Consider the following 19,793-nt stretch of genomic DNA (forward strand, 5'->3'; position numbering starts at 1 on the left):
TTGTATGCCACAGTCTCCAGCAGCCTCTCTGACATCATTTCCTCCTCTTCCTTTCTCTCATTCACTGTGTTCCAGCCACACTGACTCATGGCCCTGCTGTGAACATACAAGTTTGCTTTGCCTCAGGAGTAAATGCCCTTCCCCAGCTATCCAAATGCTTTACTCCCCCAACTATATGCAGAGACCCTATATTCAAGGTGACCCTACTAAAATAATACTACTCCCCATAACTCACTAGCCCCTATCTGCTTTATTTTTTAATGTTTATTTATTTATTTTTGACAGAAAGTGTGTGATCAGGGGAGGGGTAGAGAGGGAGACAGAGAATCTGAAGCAGAATCCACACTGTTAGCACAGAGCCTGACACAAGGCTCGAACTCATGGACACAAGCTGAAGTCAGACACTTAACCAACTGAGCCACCCATTAACCCCACTAGTTGCTTTATTTTTACTCATAGAATTTACCACTACCTGACATAATAAATTTATCTGCATATTTATTCATCATTTGCCACCTCGAATAGAGTATAAACTTCATGAGGGCAGAGACTTTGCCTGTTTTGTTCACTTTTGTATCCCTAGTACCTGGCACATAATTGATATCCAAGACTTATTTGTTGAATAGTTGGATAACTGAATAAATGGGAAACAAACATAAGCTCCTATGCACATGTATACATATACATAACACACTTATGAAGATAAACTAATACCATCAGGGTCCAGATGGCTTAGAAAAGTATTAAATAGAAATGGGGTTTAGAGAAGAGAGTAATGTTAAGGTTTAAGAATCACTATCTTAGGGGTGCCTGGGTGGCCCAATCATTTTAGACATCCCATTCTTGATTTTTGCCCAGGTCATTATCTCAGGGTTCATGAGATCGAGCCCCGCATCATTTGTTAGGCCCTACTGACAGCATGCAACCTGCTTGGGAAATTCTCCCCCCACCCCCTCTAACTAACTAACTAACTAGATAGATAGATAAATAAATAAATAAATAAATAAATAAATAAATAAATAAATAAATAAATAAATAATTCAACTTAAAAAAAAAAAAGAATCACTATCTCAGAGCTCCTTTGAAGGCAGAAGCCATTCCTGCAGGGTCTCCAGCACCCTGGACAGTGCCTGGCACAGGTCGTGCACCATGAACTACAAAATGAAATGATTCATCTCTTTAACCCACACCATTTCATTATTGGTATTATATCACTATTACTGTTATTTTTATTAATGTTGTCATTTCCATAATTATTGTTAAAATATTAATTTTAACTATATTACTAGTACTGTTAAAATTTCTTTCTCAGGAGTTTTGGTCTTTTATTTCCTATTGTATTTTTTTTCCTTCTGTTTTCTCATTTTTAAAAGTTTATTTTTAAGTAATCTCTACAGCCAACATGGGGCTTGAAACTCACAACCCCAAGATCGAGTCACATGTTCTCCCAACTGAGCCAGCCAGGTCCCCCTGCTTGACTCATTAAACACACATTAATTATACTCTTTCTTCCCCCTCAGGAACTAGTCTAAGCACTGGAAATAAAGAGATGTGTTAGATATTGCTGTTGCTTTCAGATAAGCTACCTTTTATGAACAAGATTTTTTTCTTCAATTATTTTGTGGATCAAGACCAATAGACCATTTGAACTGAAAACCTCTCTTTTCACAAACAACCAAAAATATATTTCTCCCATTCCCAATTCCTCCTCCCACACCTTTCACTCTTGTATAATCTTGTTTTTGATCAAGATTCCCCTCACCTTAATTAGCATATAACAAATTAAGTTCCTCTTTCATTGTAATAAAGAAGTGAGAGAATATTAATGTTAAAATGAAAATGAGAACTTCCTCCTCACATTTTATGAGTTTATGTAGGCTTATGTCTATTCATGACACTTTAATAAAATAATAGCATGATGCTGGCCAAAGAAGACAAATTAACCTAATTAAAATCTTACATCAGAAGTTACCTTCTATAATTTAATATTACAGTGCTGTGCTGTTATACAAGGTATTTATTATACTCTTCCAGTGCCCGGCTAGCTCAGTCGCTAGAGCATGAGACTCTTATTATACTCTTCCGGATCATAGAATTCTATTGTACTAATATATTTTTAAAACACCAAAACAACTTAAATCTATTGGCTGAGATAGCATTGATAATGTAGCCAAAGGAATTGGGAAGCTGAGAGATTAGAATCTTGAATTCCAGTTTCTGTACTGGCCCCATCCAAATGACTATAGATAAATTCCTTTCCCTTGTCCCACAATATATTGTTCAGTAAGCTCTACTGATTTTTGAATCTCTCTTCATTTTGTTTCCTCTTCCATCTCCCAGTGCTGTTGCTTTATTTCAAGCCTTCTGACTTGAGTGGTGCAGTAGCATCCTAAATGATCCTCCTGCCTCTGGTCCCTCCTCATTCAAATTCATCTTATACAAAATGGAACAAGTCATATCTGTATTAGCATAAATCCCATCACTTCCCTCTCAATATAAACAACAACAAAAAACCACCAAAAACTCTTTACCATTCAGGGGATGAAAATTAAATTCCTTACTTAAGCCCTTGTTAATCTGACACCAACTTAACCTTATGCCTAACCAAGGAGTCTACCACATTATGCTGTGGCCACATTGAATTTTTCCATCTCTAATAATCCTATTTTTGTCCATGCCTCATTATATTTTCACAAGTAGATCTCTCGACTTGGAAGGTTCCTTCTATTCCATACCACCAGGACAACTCCGTTTTCTTTTAGACCCAATTAAAATATGATTTTCTTTGAGGTCTCCCTGTCTTTCTCAGGTACAAATAGCAACAACTTCCTCTCTGTTCAAACAGCACCTTGTATATAATATTTTTATTATAGCCTTTCTTAAATCACTTCCCTTGAAGGCACTAGCTACATACTTAGTATAGAATACGTATCAACAAGTGCTTATTAAATGAATAAATGCATGAATGACAACTTCACAAAGTCTCAATTTCTTAGTCTATCAATCTGGAAAAATTATTATAAGTGATTTGAAATATCCTATCTGGCCCTAACCATTCATGTCTATAGTAGTTAGACATATTAATTTAAATCAGATGTGAGATAATTTCTACTTTACGAACAACAGACCTGACTTTCTCAGTGTCACAAGAATATTGCACAGTATAGCATATACATGTAAAAAATACCTGGAAGTTTTTTTGTGAATTCTACAAGAATCTGTACATGACTGGTAGCCATTTCAGTTAAAATGAGAAAATTTTCTTCTGCACTGAATTCTTCTTTTAACTAAATTTTAAGAAGAAAAGCAAATGATTAATAAGTAGATAAAAGGATAAATCAAACACAAAATCATTATACTAAAGAATAAGATTTGGATAATAAAATTTAAGATCGAGCTTATATTTTTCAGTTCCTTGGAGAGCAATTACTATTACCAAGATAGATATGAAACGTCTGTTCTTTGTCTAATGCTGCTAAAAGTTTAAATGCATAACTTGAATTCTCAGCTCTAATTATTTCAAAGTAACAAATTCATATATAATTTATATAGAAAATATTAACTTTCAACCTATGCATTTTTAGATATTTGTACGTACAATTTTATTTGTTATTTCCTGAGGCATCCTCTGTTTGCTATACGAATCCATAATATAATGAAGAAGATTCTGTTGATCTGGGGTGAGTTCAGTTTTCTCCTACACTGGCAAAAAAATAAAAGGTATTAGGGAGGGTGGTTGTAATGTACTTTTCCTATATGCACATTCATCTGGAGTAAACTAATCTCAGAAATTATTGATAAAAGCCCTAAATATGGCAGGAACTATGCATTCTGATACAGTGTGCACTGTAATGGCTTACTCTGGGTCCTTGGTCAAGCATATCACAATTCACTAAATGGGTCCCAAATTGTTCATTTTTCTATTTGTAAAATAAGGATAACAAAATATTCATTTCATGTATATCTTGGGGATAAATAATAGTCTAGATTTGAACCCTATCAACCCCATTCATAGAGAAGTTCAGTGAAAGTTCAAGGTTTAGTCACTAAGGAAAAGTTCCCACATATAAAATAGAGAATCCAATTAAGGGCATTCATTTAGGGCAGGAGTTGACAAACTATGGCCCATCTACCAAATCTACCTGACTCTACTGGAACACAACCACGTTCATTTGTTTATGTGTTATATACGCTACTTCTACACTAAAATAGCAGAGTTCAATAGTTGTCATAGAAACCTTGTAGCCAAAGCCTAAAATATCTGACCGTTTACAGAAAAAAAAAATGTTTACCTAGCTCTGAAATAGAAAGTCATCAATCTGGACAATTCAGACACCAACTATCACTTTCTCCTTTACTAGCACATTTTGAAGAGTGTGGATAATTGTGTCAGCTCTTTGCTTCCTTATACCAAAAAGTGTTATTGATGAAGTACTATGGCAAAATAACACTTTGATATAAAATTATTTTTTTCTCAAATAAATGCAAAATACTATACTTGGAAAACTAAATGTGGATGAAGTTTTCCTTGTTAGTAGTACAATCAATATTAAGAAGAGTGTGACTTAAATAATCATGGATTTTTGTTTTCTCAACTAATGGCAAATTAAATTTCCTCCATATACCCTGTGGATTATCACAATGTGTTTAGTTAATCATCCAAGATGCTGTTCCTCTATTTTGTCTCAAGTTGTTCAAAGAACTCCTTGCATAAGAAATTTGAGCATAAGAAAATTGTGAATTCATTGGGAAAGGCTTCTCTCTGTTGTTCCACAGATGTGTATCCACCCAATTTTACCCATTGATAGGGACTAATCAGCAAACCTCTACTGAGTACATCTCCTTCCCACTGTAGGCCTCCCTTCTCAATGACAGGAAAAAGAAAAAGGTCATCAAAACTCAACCTGAAAAATCCATTCTATACACTGAACTAATTCTACTGGCAACCTCTTGGTAGTAGGAGTGGAATGGAGCCAGAGAAATGGAGAGCTTTCACTTTTTTACCTGATTTACTGCTATTATTTGAGTTTCTAGACCAAAGCAGGTATTACTTTCTTGATTAAAAAGAAAACTATTTAATACACAATTGAAATGAAATTCTGCTTGTGGCCTGTGGCTCTAATTTTAAAGCCTCCCAACCAGATCACTGATGTGGATAACAAAGGCAAAAGAAATATAGAAAAAATTAAATTTCCTTTGCAGCCCATTGACAAGTTCTTGGGACAGGCAAGGTGACCTTCCTCCAGGAACTCAACTGCCTCAATGTTAATACTTCACTAGAGGCAAAAGGCAACCTTTGCTTGACATTAGCCCGACCTCCAGGATCCTGTAAGTCTTCTTTAACATATAAAAATCCCTTTGGAAACTTCCTTTATCTCTACCCACCCCCAAAGATATATGTTAGCAATCAACCTCCAAGCATTTGCCCACTGATATACATCTGAAGGGTCTCATGACAAGGGTTTACTAGACAATATAAATGACCCCTGGAGATCCTGGACACTTGCTTACAAATTCCTTAGAGACTAACCTTATCTCTAACCCTCTCCCAACTTGAAAGTGTATAATCAGTCATTTCTCATAATCCCCGTGCTGCTCTTTGTGCCCACAGGTCCTGTCCCATGCTTTAATAAAACCACCTTTTTTTGCACCAAAGATGTCTCAAGAGTTATTTGACTGTTCACTCCCAAGCTGCAACATTTCACATTAATCACTACATGCCAGAAGCTCAGCTCCTTCTGGCTTAGCCGACACCATTGCATGGTATTACCCTGCATGACTTAGTCGTCGAGGTCACTTGTCGCAAATCTCGACCTTCACTGTCTTCATTAATGGTCTGATCTGCATGCTGCTTCACATTTTTTCTTAGTCGTTTAGATTTACACTGAATTTCAGTTAACAAGCCTGACAAAATAAAAAACAGAGACTTCACCATGAAGTTCTAGTGGGTGCGTGGTCATGAGGCAGCTGATGTGTAGTCTGCTCACATCTGTGCAATTTGGCACAGAGCTAATTCTAGCCCTTTTGAATTTTAAGACTTGGACTTGAACAAGAAATTTATCCCTCTGTGAGTCTCACTTTCTTCACTTGTAAAACAGAAGTAATATCTACCTAAGAGTTTTGTGTAGATTAAGTATAATTGGGTCTTCTTTAAAAAAATGTACTTTATATAAAGAATTTGTAATACCAAAGCATTGTAGAAATGCAAGATATTCAGTAAATAAAAAGGGAACAACACCCTCCCTATTCCTAGTCTAGTGGACCCTGAAAGCTAGTGTTTCACAACTAATACTATTCTCATCCATGTTTATATAACTGTACCATAAAAAGCATATTCAGTTTCACATTAAACACACATAAGTAAACACGTGCTGTGTAAAACAAATGTCAACATCCTTCAGAGAAAATTTTTAAATCTTGTTAATTTTCAGAACTGTATAAATTATTGAGGACATAGAGATGAAAATAAGTCAAGGGGACTTTGAAATTTTCTTCTGAATAATTATGCAATATCATCATTAATTTACACTTGAGCTATAAAAAATAATGCAAAACAATCTTCCATAGTCCCATTTAACCTCCATATTCTCCAATGTTAATGAGAAATTCCAGGAATTTCTTTGTCCAGGGCATTTATTTTGCAAGATCAGATGAAAGCTCTGCATCTGTTACTGGACAAGTTTGTGTTCATAAATAATATGATAGACTTCTATAAGTGGAGTGTTGAAAAATGTCCTCAGTGCTTCCATTGGAACAAGTTCATATTTAAGTGATGAGCAACATGAACCATCCAGTATCAAAGTAAGCGTTTCCATTGCAGGATTGGATTCCAGCAGTCATCCCTCTTGCAGTCTCTTGTTTCATATGCTAAGAGGAGATAGTGATCATCTACTATAAAACTTTCATCCACCAGAGCTGGATTATTTACACTGACCTATTTTTCCCCCTCATGCACACATTATTTCTCTGGGTCCATCCCAGTTGCTTGTACAGTTTGGGAACAATAGAATTGGAGTCACCTTCCAAAGGCTTTTTATTCCATGTGGCATTCCCTCCCTGAATGTTATCATCCCCTTGGTGACATTTGTTTGTCATTTGTTTTTTGAGGAGGAATGGGCCATATCTCAAAATCTGAGTGGTCTGTAGAATTTGCAGAATGAAAAATTAATACATTATATACTAGCATGCATTCCAAATTGATGAAGATTATGGTTCCTCACAAAGCCAGCAGTTAATACAGTGTCTCTTTATCAGATCAAAGGGCCAAATTATATTAAAACTCACAGTAGTTAATTTCCTGTGTAAACCTATACAAATTGGTTCAAAGCTGCACTAAGAGAAGAAGGACTACTAATAAAATGACTTGGTTTAAAACTCTATTTAGACAATTCAGAGGCAGTTATACTTTATAAAGCATTCTTAATCTTTCCCACAACTGTGAATGTTTATGCTAATTAAACAATAAGAAAGATATTAAATCACATTTGGAGAAAACTTTTAGACTGCTATCATTCTTGGAAGCTACTGTAGATTAATGCCACCTCACTCCACATATGATTCCTTGCAACAATGAATAACAAAAAACTGTTTCTTTCAGGTGAACAAAATGCTCTTTAGCTGACACTTTGGACAATTTCAGTGGTTCATTACCCTTTTCAAGAACTTTGATGGCTTAGTAAATCCCTTCTTTAATATGTGAAGTACCATTCTAATCATGTGAGTTACCTGCCATCTGCCTCCTTAGATTTTTAGTGGAATTTAATTGCTTGATGTGAATACCTGTATACATACATTCAGCCAACATTCCCATCTCTTTGCATTTCCTTAGGCGACACTCTTGGCACTTTCTTCGCATGTACATGTCCATCACACAGTTGCCCCCATTTTTACACTTGTACACGGCATTTTTGGTAATGCTTCTCCTGAAGAAACCTGTGAAAGAAACACAGAAAGGAATAAAAACTATCCTAACAACTTCCACTCAGAAAAACATATTAGGATTAAGGGATGCCAGAGCATTTTCTCAGGAACCCCCGGCAAACACCCAGGCAATCTTCAGGTGGACTGGTGACAGATAACTTCAACTGCACTGTGACTTCCAGAAGCCTGCTCTTTTCAATCTCTATCTCAAAGATAAAGACATGTTTGAACTGTAGCCTCTCTTAGAGAAAATCTTGCTTTTTTTTTTTTAAGAATGGTTACTTTCATTACATCTTTACTGGAAGACCATTGTGTTCCAGTGAGCTCTAGATGCTGGTGGTCCGAAGGTGAGTAAGTCATCCCTGCCCTCTTTGAGTTTACAGCCTAGTGGAGGGCAAAGCCATGCAAGCAATCAAACAAGTGAAATTAGGTGTTCCTGGTCTGTGCTGGGACAGAAGAGGGAGGGAGAATGATCGGTTCTGGGTGAAGAGATCAGACTTGGAAGCAAGTGTTGTGCTAATCCTTGCAAAACAAGTTGCTGTTTACCAGGCAGACTGGGAGAGGTCACATTCAAGGTTTCAGTTCAGTTCTTAACATGCCCAGCCTGGTGCAGTAATACAAATGCCAACCTTGATTTAAAAGCAAACATCTCCCCTGAGACGGTGGAGCCACCATTGCCAGCCTGCAACAGTTAAGCTGCAGGTGGAGAGGGAACACAAACGCCTTTCTTTCAGTTTCTTTTTTCTCCCACTTTCTACTTTTACTCTTCATCCTCCACCTGGCTAACCATAATTTCTGACACTTCCAGACTCAAGGTGGAGTGTGAATAAGGAGAGGATTTGGGGAGGCATGGGAAGAAGTGACAGGAAAGTGCTTACTTGGCTGGCTTGTGCCCCGCAAGTTTCTGAAATTGACTCCTTCTCTCTTGGAGTTGGGTTCTTTAGAGAATGCCCACCACTGGGATCCATTCCTTTGCAAGTCCTCAATGAGGACAAGTACATCTCTATTCTAGCCCGGGGCTTCTATCTCCTTCTTCCGCATGTAGGAATTTGGCAATTCACCACCATCCTCTGTACTCTGGGTCCCTCCATGTTGCCTTCTTGTCATGAGCTGATGATAATGACCCCGTGCCAGCTTTTTTTGGTCCAGCAAACTGCTGGAAGGAGAAATCTCTCCCACTTACCCATAAGCAGTCAGCCACCATACCTCCTGCCCTTTCATCTTCTCAGGTGAAAGTCAGATGCCAGTCTCCTGTGTCCCTCAGCCGTAAGGGATACATATCAATCTCCTCAAGGGATCCTGTTGAAGACCCTTTCATTGCGCCTGGGGCAGGAGGGCCTCCTTACTGTATAGATTACACCTGAGAAGGGTGGGACACGTTCTCCTAATTCTCACAAAAGTACCATACTTTCAGTGGTGGTCCCCAAGGCAGACATCTGTATCCCATCTGCCCACTCCTTTGCAGTGGGGAATGGGATCTATAGCACACTAGTCACATGCTCCAAAATCTTTAAAGACTATACTCTAGAATTTCCAACTCCTGCACACTTCATACCTTAAACTAGGTGAGGTTTTAACCATTTCTTGACTACTGACTACAAGATGGGCTCACTTTGGATGTAGCAACTAGTGCCAAAACTGAGATAGCAGGAGTCTTTCCTATTTTAACAGCCTGTCAGAATAATAGCTAACATTTATTAAGCACTCACTAGCTTTTGTTCTATTTCACCTGTATTTAGTTATTTAAACTCCGTATCAATTTTATGATGAAGATAATATTATATGTCCCCATATTACAGCATGTGGGGAAAATGCACAGAGAAATTAAGCATTTTGGCCATGATCACATGGTTAATAAGTGGATTAGGAGGATTCAAACCCAGGCAGTCATGGACCAAAGGCCACACTCCCAACCACTATATCATAATTGTCTCTCTTAGGTTACAAGAGAATAGAATAACAATATTAAGTACCTACCACCTGAAAGCTACATTCTCTAACCTGGCAGACGTCCAGATAAATAAGACAACCCTTGTCCTCAGAGTTTCCAACTTAGAAGACAGAGAAGAAGTACATTTACAGCATAATATAAGATAGAGTGATAGGATAGTTAATTAAGTAATAAATAATTGGAATGTAGATGAAAAAGTGATCATTTCAAGGCCACATTATATGCTTATGAACATACTGTCACATTCAGAGGAGGCAGCAATTCCATCACAGACATGGAGATTTGTATATTTGTTATGACAATTTTTCCTGCAGAAGGCAATAAAAATTTGTTCTAGTAAAATAAATATGACAATGTCTCAACACCTAGAAATCAAGTGTCTTGAGAGGAAAAGGCATTATAGGGTCTAAGAATGGCCCTGATTAATTCCAGGTAGGGGAAATCAGAGAATTCAGGAAGGAGTAGAATTTGAGCTGGATGTTGAAGAATAAGTAGAGTTTTGAAACATGGACTGTGAGGGAGGAAGCACAGTCTGGGAAATGAGAAAAGGCAACAAGTTATGGAAATTCCAGGGAAGAGTGGATAGTCTATTTTGGTGGAAGGGTAGAATGAAGGGAGAATTAGTGAGAGGTGTGTGAGGGCATGTAGTGGGACAGAATATAAATGCCCTTCAATGCCACAATTGAGTCTTTACCATGCAGAAAGAGAGAAACCATTAGAGGATTTTGGAAGAAGAGGGTGTGACCTAACCTCCATGTTGGGAAGAATCTTTGGTGCAAGGTGAAGAAAAGTGGACCAGCCCAGAGGTTATTAGTGCCTGAACTGGCTGGAGGGTGAGAAAAGAGAAGAGGAAAGGGAGGAACTCATGACTTGGTAACTAACTCAACATAAAAACAGAAGCAGAAGGAAAAGTTAGAGATAGCAAGGTTAAAAAAAAGTCATAGACTTGCTTGTGAAATTGTCAGCTGGTGTAACTTTCAGTAGGAAAGATCTTACCATTTTCCTAAATGTCAAATCCAACCACACAAAGTCTAAAAAAAGATTTTGTGCTTCAGATCAACATTGATATTGGGAGTGCAAATACCAAAGCATGTATTTTAAAAGAGACTCTAGGCAAGGGAAGGAAGGAAGGAAGGAAGGAAGGAAGGAAGGAAGGAAGGAAGGAAGGAAGGAAGGAAGGAAGGAAAAATGTATTTCCTGGTACCAAATCATTGAGCTCAATGACCGTATTAGTCGACCTGAGTCAGTTTTCCACAAATATTCAGCCCTTCCCAGGAATGATTCAATTTAAAACCACCATAGATACTGATAGCTCAATAGTTAACAGAAATAAACCTCCTTATTCCAAGATGAATCAAAGGAACAGTGCTAGGACAATTCTGCAGGTTTTTTTTTTTAACTCTGGTATTAACTGAGAAAGAAATCATTATCATCTCAATAGCTGAATTAATTAGCTTTCACTCTTAGGTGGCAACACAATACTATCATTATATCACTTAAATATGGGTATATATACTGTATTTATACTTATGCAAATCATCCATACACATACCTCTGCCTCTATCTTGTGCATATTTAACAATGCCCAGAAAAGTCATTTGAAAATGAATGGAAAGGAAATTCACTGAGGAACAGAGGCTTCCTGGTAATGAAAGATGAGTAGACCGACCTGGCATTGCCATCTGAGGAATGTGTAGTGCTGGGGGATTCCTGGAGAATGTCTATAGGATAGTAAAATGGATCCCTCAAATATGCATAATATTGCACATTCTGCTTCTCTGCTTCTTTATACAGATATAACTCACATACCATAGCCTATTCACAACTCCTATATACATATGTGTAAGTGTGCACACATATGTGCACACAGTGCACATGTACACATCAGACTCTAGTGACTGACAGTAGCTACCTATTACTTTGAAATCAATAATATATTGGCTGTTTAAAACTTTGAGGGTTCCCACACTTTTTACACAGCAACAAATGCACAAAGCTGAATAACTAGTGATCTCTACATCCAATATGGCTTAAATAGAGTCAGGCTTTAGGTCTATCTCAGCACACTGTAGAATAACAAGGACTCCTCCACCCTCTTATATAGAACTTACTTTGTATCAGGCACTGTTCTAAACACTTTGCTTATGGTGATTCATTTACTATTCATAACAATCCTATAAAATATTCTATTATTATCTCTCTCTCATAACTAAGGAGACTGCGTTACAGAGAGATGAAGCACTTGCTCAAGGTTCTACAGATAATAAACGGTGGAACTTACCTGATAGGTTCAGTTCCAATCTCTGTGTTCTTAACCCCTCTACATTAGGCTGTCTTTCTAGTAAGGAGTTCATATTGCTAAAAATGGTCTTTAGACATTAATCTCCCCCAATCCCACACCAAGTGTTAAGTGCTCCATGGTTTCTTCTCTATATCCAAAACTGTTCAAAACACCCTATTCTCCCTCCTCCAACCCAGGTGTCTTTTCCACCACAGATTCATTATTAGGAAACTATGCAATGGCCACAAACTAGAGAGGAGGGAGCCGATATAAAAAGGTAAGCTTTGGTCTCCATCACACAATTTCTTAAAGATCTCAGCGCTTGTCCCTGAGCTGCTTGCTGAAATTTTTAGAACTTGATAATAGACTCCTGATCACCTAGTAGGAGCTGTTTCAGACTATTATTTTTGAAAAAGCAACCCTCACACTTCTGAAATGAAATTGATGAAAATTACTATTTTTTAAGCTTTCTTTTAATTCATTAGTTAACATACAGTGTTATATTAGTTTCAGGTGTAGAATACAATGAGTCAACACTTCTATACATCACCCAGTGCTCAGCATGACAGGTGCACTCCTTAATCTCCATCACCTATTTCACCCATCCCCCACTCCCTCCCTTCTGATAACCTTCAGTTTGTTCTCAATAATTAAGAGTGTTTCTTGGTTTCTCTCTTTTTCCCTTTGATCATTTGTTTTTGTTTCTTAAATTCCACATATGAATGAAATCATATGGCATTTGTCTTTCTCTGACTGACTTATTTCACTTAGCATTATACTCTCTAGCTTCATCCACATTGTTGTAAATGCCAAGGTTTCATTCTTTTTTATGGCCAAATAATATTCCATTGTATATATATATATATATATATATATATATATACCCTACATCTTCTTTATCCATTCACCTATTGATGGACGATACATGGGCTGCTTCCCTATCTTGGCTTTTGTAAATAATGCTACTATAAACACAGGGGTGCATGTATCCCTTTGAATTAATGTTTTTTTTTTTTTTATTTTTTTGAGTAAATACCTAGTAGTGTGATTACTGGATCATAGCGTAGTTCTATTTCTAACTTAAAAAAAAATTTTTTTAATGTTCACTTATTTTTGAGAGAGAGACAGAAAGTGAGCAGGGGAGGGGCAGAGAGAGAGGGAGACTCAGTATCCGAAGCAGGTTCCAGGCTCTGAGCTGTCAGCACAGATTCTGACACGGGGCTTGAACCCACAAACTGTGAGATCGTGACCTGAGCCAAAGACAGATGCTTAACTGACTGAGCCACCCAGGTGCCCCTATTTTTAGCTTTTTGAGGAATCGCCACACTGTTTTCCATAGTGGCTTCACAAAGTTGCATTCCCACCAATAGTCCAAGAGTTTCCGTTTTCTCCACATCCTTTCCAACACCAGTTGTTTCTTGTGATGAAAATTATTATTGACTAGTTAATGCTAATAAGTAATTTTAAGTTTTTCCCCCTTTAATCTGTTGGGGAGCCACATACAGGCAAAAAAAATTCATCTGACTTTTCCAACACTTACTTTTACCAACTACAATCCCTACTGACTTTTTTTCTTAAATAAATTTTTTAAAGGACTGACTTTGAATTACTTGGGGAAGTTGCCTAACATCCTTTCAAAGTAGTCAAATCTACAAACAACTTAGTAGCCAAAGGACATGCGTCAAACTTCTATACTCCCTTCAGTCAAAAATACCACAAAGTAGGAAAGTTCATGAAACAGCAGTCTCTGAGAGTTAGAGTACAACTCCCTCAGTGTATCAAAAATGTTGATGAATCTCTGAAAGCTAGGAAACAGAGTAAATTTATGAATAAACATTGCCCAAGACAGGTGAAGAATGTAGGATTAGGAGTAAGGGAGGAAACTCCAAGTTCAGATACAAGATGCTCATGGCCTACAAGCATTCAGAAGGAGTCCTGTACTAAGCCAGGAGTTAGCTAACCACAACATGAAGGGAAAATTCCACCCCTTGCTTATTTCTGCATGTGCTGCAACCTAAGAATGGTTTTTACATGATTAGTGGTTGGAGAAAAGAAAAGTATTTTGTGGTATGTAAAATTTTTGACAAATTTTAGTGTTCATAAATAAAGTTTTATTGGAACACAGCCAAGCTCATTCATTTATATGCATGTCTGCTTTCACATTACAATGACAGTCAAATAATTGTGACAGAGACCTTAGTACCCATGAAGCCTAAAATACTGACTATCCGGCCCTTTACAAAAAGTTTGCCATCCATCTAAGCCATGGATGGTAGTAGTATTTGCATACAGTCTCAAGCAATGATATAAACCAGAGTGGGAGGGCAATGCTCAGGAGGAATGGCCTAGAAGACAAGGACTGAAACATTCTGTCCAACACACATCTTATCCTCCCTCCAGATTGCTAAAAGCAGGCTGCACAAACACAAACAGCTTCCTCAGAAGGGTGAACAGGGAATCTCAGAGACTCCCTGACTGTCCTTTCTAAAGTCATTTGAGAAGTGCCTTTGTGGGAGTTTGCCTGGGAGGCAACTCTTGAGTCTATTCCTCCTTTCACCTTAACCTATTAATAGAAGGTACAGGGTCAAAGTGTAAGACACTGCAAGGCAAGCTTCTACAAAGGCCCTTCTTAAATTATATATTTTAATGCTCTTGTATATCACAATTAGAAATGAAGACACTTAGATGCTTCATTCTTTATTTTTTAAAAGTGATATGACTAGTGATTGTCATTTCTATGTGTGCAGGGGGCTAACAACCTTACTTAGTTACTCAGAGGATGGTCTATTTTGGGGTGCCTGGGTGGCTCAGTCAGTTGGGCATCTGACTTTGGCTCAGGTCATGGATTTCACAGCTTGTGGGTTCGAGCCCATGTTGGGCTCTGTGCTGACAGCTCGGAGCCTGGAGCCAACCTTGGATTCTGTAGGATTCCGCTCCTCCCCCACTCACTCTCTGTCTCTCTCTCTCAAAAAGAAATAAACATTTTTTAAAAAGAGGATGTTCTATTTTGTACACAAGTGAGTGTTGTTCAATGATTCATAGTTGTGAGTGCTTTGGGAAAGTATATTGGTGGAGAACACCAGGAGACCATTCTGTCAAATGACTAATGGGTTTAGATTCACCATCATCTAGATTTCATTTGGTTTTCTCTTTGTTGGTGTGTTTTTTCCTTAAACACAGAACCAACTTTTGAAACACTCATTTTCCTTGCATATGCTTTAGTGTTGAATGTCTTCAGAAAGTCACTGACAAAAGGATACAAGGAAGGACAACACAGAGGGCAAAGTATAGCTCAGGAGCCCTAGAGATTTGACTACCCATCCTACCCCAATCTTTTATAGCTGTGAGGCCTGGACAAGTCTCTGAGTGTTGGTATCTTTATTCGCAAAAAGGAAATGATAATACCATCTACTGGAGCCATTATAAAGATAAATGAAATAAACAGTCTATAACAGAATGCCACAACAGAAACAAAGTCATTATGTTCCCCAATTTGTTTGAGCCCATTAATGTATATTTTTTCAATAATTTTAGCAATGTTAATATGAAAGGATAATTTATTGAGTGATTCCCAAGTATGCTTTGTTCTTGCTCCTGTTGTTTTTTGGGGTCTGTTTTTTTGGTTTTTGGGTTTGTTTTTTGTTTTGTTTTTGCTGCTTTGATTCCTCTCTCTCTCTCTCTCTTTTTGCTTTTATTTCCCATCCCAGGAGGAGAAAAGATAGGTAGCTATCTTTCTACATTTACTTAATAAAACAAAAGGTAAAGTCCCTCTCTAAAAAAGAGATAACTGTCACATAGAGTTTTTTTTATTAAATTTTTTTTCAACGTTTTTTTATTTATTTTTGGGACAGAGAGAGACAGAGCATGAACGGGGAAGGGGCAGAGAGAGAGGAAGACACAGAATGGAAAGCAGGCTCCAGGCTCTGAGCCATCAGCCCAGAGCCCGACGCAGGGCTCGAACTCACGGACCGCAAGATCTTGACCTGGCTGAAGTCGGACGCTTAACCGACTGCGCCACCCAGGCGCCCCTATCACATAGAGTTTTTTTCAACCCCTCATTGAAAGGGTTATACTTGATCATCTCAAAGATGATAGAGGTGGAGGTCAGTGCTTTTGTTGGGAAAATGAAGGGAGGGGTAACAATGCTCTGCGTTAGCTTGCCTTTACCGTCTTTAAGAGCCATATAGACTCCAAGGTAGGCAAACTCCAGGAGTTGAAGGCTTATGTCAACTAGAGGGTTTTTTTAGTCCTACTTTCATATTTACATATTGCTTATGTATTTAGTTTAAACATTTTTCTTTGTTTAAATGTAATTTTTGTCTTAGGTTTGTCTTGCATCATTGCTATATATTTATTTGAAATTTCCATTTTTGCCCACTGGAAATCATCATATTACTATTTAAGGATGTTCTTTTTGATACTATTTCGTTGCTTTTATATTTTTTAATCTTTTTTTTTTCTTTCTTACTGTTTTCTCTTTTTGTCTATTTTACATAAACTGTTTCCTTGCTTTGCTTTAAAATGGTGATGAAGAGAACTGGAATTTTGTCTGTTTTGTTCACCATTGCATCTCCTATGCTTAGAATAGTGCCTGGCAGGGGCGCCTGGATGCTCAGTCAGTTAAGTGTCTGACTTCTGCTCAGGTCATGATCTCACGGTTCGTGGATTTGAGCCCCACATCATGCTCTGTGTTGACAGCTCAGAGCCTGGACCCTGCTTTGGGTTCTGTGTCTCCCTCTCTCTGCTCCTCCCCCACTCACTCTCTGTCTCTCTCTCTCTCTCCCAAAAAATAAATAAACATTAAAAAAGAATAGTGCCTGGCATATGGTTGCTGAATAAAGAATTGAATTAATGAATTCAAACTCTCAGGAGCTGGAGACTTAACTAATTAATTAATAGGTGGAGAGACAGTTTTGAAGATAGTGTATGATCAAAATTTGGGAGGCCAGATGAATAGAATAACAATAATAAAATAGTAAGAATTCACCAATAAAGCAGCAATAACTAAGGCTTACTGAGCACTCAAGTGTGCCAGGTACTGAGCTAGATATTTCAAAAACAATGTCTCATTTTTTTTTCTTCACAACAACTCAATGATAATAGTAATATTTACAGAGGGTTCACCATAGGCAAGTACTATGTTAATTGCTTTACACACATAATCTTCTTCAATCTTCCCACCAGCCTCTAGGTGCCTACCTCAAAGGGATGTCCCAAAGATTAAATGAGTTAGTACATGCAAAGCCTCCAGATAAAGCCTGCACATAATAATCATTTAATATATCTTATCTATGAGCAGCATGAGTTAGTACATGCAAAGCCTCCAGATAAAGCCTGCACATAATAATCATTTAATATATCTTATCTATGAGCAGCATCACCATCATCCTCCTCTCAAGGTCTTCCTCCTCCTCCTCCTCTTTATTATTATCCTCATTTTATAAGTGAGAAGTCTGAAGCCCAGACATATTCAGTAACTTGGAACAGCTGGGAAGAGAATCAGCCATGGGGGAAGGGTCGGATGATATCCAGGTCATCTGCTGTCAGAATCCCACTCTTGTGATTATTTAAAAAGTCTTATTTATTTATTTTGAGAGAGAGCGAGAGTGGGGGAGAGGCAGAGAGAGAATCCCAGGCAGGCTCCATGCTGTCAGCACAGAGCCTGACCCAGGACTCAAACTCATTAACCATGAGATCATGGCCTGAGCCGAAATCAAGAGTCAGATGCTCAACCGACTGAGCCGCCCAGGTGATTTTTAGAACACTTATTACAAAAGGCTTCCAACGCAGTAAAATAGCATAAGCCCCACCCCCTTGCATCACATTCTAGTTTGACCTATAGAGTTCATTAGGGTTATTATCAGATCTCATAAAATCAGATCCCAAAGTCAAATAGGATTTCAGGAGGTTTGTGTGTGAATCAGGGCACCTCAGCCCTGACCCATAAACAAAGTGCCCACTGGAAACACTCTGCATCTATTCTACATACCAGAATAGTTTCTGTAACTATCGAGTCTTTTCTACAACCTCAGAACTAAGTCAGAATGTGTTCGAAAGGACAACAGGTTACCCATTTACTCATAAAATGCCTTTTAAGAATTCTTTCACTCTCTCATTGATAGGTGCAAACTCCTGACCTGGAGATGAATGTGACTGACAGTGACCTATTTAAAAATGCGGTCATTTGAAATTTCCAGTCAGATGCAGATCAGTTTTGTTAGTTGAGGCTTGAAGTTTGAATCAAAATTCATCCCCAGACATTAGCACATTTTCGTATGTTCCACTGATAAGTGGGGGAAAAGAAAGCTCTTGATTTAATCTAGTGCTGAGCAAATGGCAGTCATTGTCAATGCGTTATACTTGTGTTCTTGCAATTATACTTTTAAAAATGTATTGCAATGACTCTCATTGATGCCATAAATATCTACAATAAAACATACATTAAAATTAAAATATTTCTAACAGAAACAGATATAGAGACCAATGAAATCAGGATGTTAACCATGATCTTTGCTTTGTTTTTAAGTTTTTAAAAATTTTCTTGTGTGTGTGTGTGTGTGTGTGTGTGTGTGTGTGTGTGTGAGTATCACAAGTCTGACAGGTCTGCAGTGAAGTCTTAAAGGAAGAAAGCTCCCAGGATCTTTAAAATATAAAAATCTGGGGTGTCTCGGTAGCTTACTCGCTTAAATATCTGACTTTTGATTTCAGCTCAGGTCATGATCTCACAATTCCATGAGTTCGAGTACCACATCAGCCTCTGTGTGGGACTCGAGCACAGTGCCTGCTTGGGATTCTGTCTCCCTCTCTCTCTGCCCCTCCCCTGCTCTCCCCCTCTCTCTCTCAAAAGTAAATAAACTTTAAAAAATCTTATAAAATATAAAAATTTAACTGAATTCTACAAAGACCCTGTTAAATTGATATTATCATTCTTTGCAGATTGGAGGCTCAGAGAAGCAAAATAGTCCATAAACTAAGGATTGGCTAGCTGGATATCCACTGTACCTACTTCTAATCTATCATACATTCTCTATCATAAAGGCAAGAAATTGGACACAATCTTTCCCAGACTCCCTTGCAGCTAACATTGTGCATATGATTTAAGCTCTTCCAGACAGATGCACTTATAAGACTGTTGTTTCTGCTGGCAAGTAGGATTGTGGAATTGTGCAGCAATATTGGGTTCCAGCTGCTAGCTTAGAGGATGTTGAAAAGCAAGACACAGGGCCTTCATCATGCACATGTACAGATTTAGCTGGCACGCCATGTCTCTAGAGCCAGTGATTATGGTGGAGGCAGCTTCCTGGTCCCAAGATGGCAGCTAAGGTGGTGTTTTTCTGGAACCAACAGTTCTGTGTTAGCTTCCTGTTTCCCCATCTTGTTGACTATAGCAATGGCCCGGGCAGGCCAGTTCTGCAGTGTGTGCACTAAGCATCCTCTTGGAGACTCAGCATAGAACCTGCTCCTCTGCCCTTCCAACTTCTTCTTCATTCATTCCTTACTGCTTGAAGTTTTGGTTTCTGTTTTATTTCGCTGAACTCTGACCGATATATTAAGTAATTGCATACTCAGCCAAGAATTACAGAGTCTAGATTCAATGCATGCCTGTGAACCCCCAAAGTTCACACATTCCCTTTGATGGAA

At 38.0% G+C, this 19,793-nt stretch overlaps 1 protein-coding gene across 6 annotated transcripts in view; it reads right to left on the reverse strand.

Moving 5' to 3' along the window:
• The window catches only part of NR1H4 (nuclear receptor subfamily 1 group H member 4), a 75,251-nt gene that overhangs the window by 18,016 nt on the left and 37,442 nt on the right, over positions 1-19,793 (reverse strand). For 4 of the 6 annotated variants that reach the window (XM_086712556.1, XM_025926563.2, XM_086712555.1 and 1 more), the window contains 4 exons: positions 7,780-7,932; positions 5,771-5,904; positions 3,599-3,697; positions 3,188-3,287 (listed from right to left, as the gene is read on the reverse strand). In XM_086712556.1, coding sequence (XP_086568682.1) covers positions 3,188-3,287; positions 3,599-3,697; positions 5,771-5,904; positions 7,780-7,932 — 486 coding nt within the window. The remainder of the gene's footprint in view (positions 1-3,187; positions 3,288-3,598; positions 3,698-5,770; positions 5,905-7,779; positions 7,933-19,793) is intronic. The other 2 variants (XM_025926564.2, XM_025926562.2) reach the window with 1 other exon arrangement.

Source organism: Puma concolor, chromosome B4, assembly GCF_028749965.1.
Source record: "Puma concolor isolate L17-30 chromosome B4, mPumCon1.1.hap2, whole genome shotgun sequence".
Taxonomy (NCBI): Eukaryota; Metazoa; Chordata; class Mammalia; order Carnivora; family Felidae; genus Puma; species Puma concolor.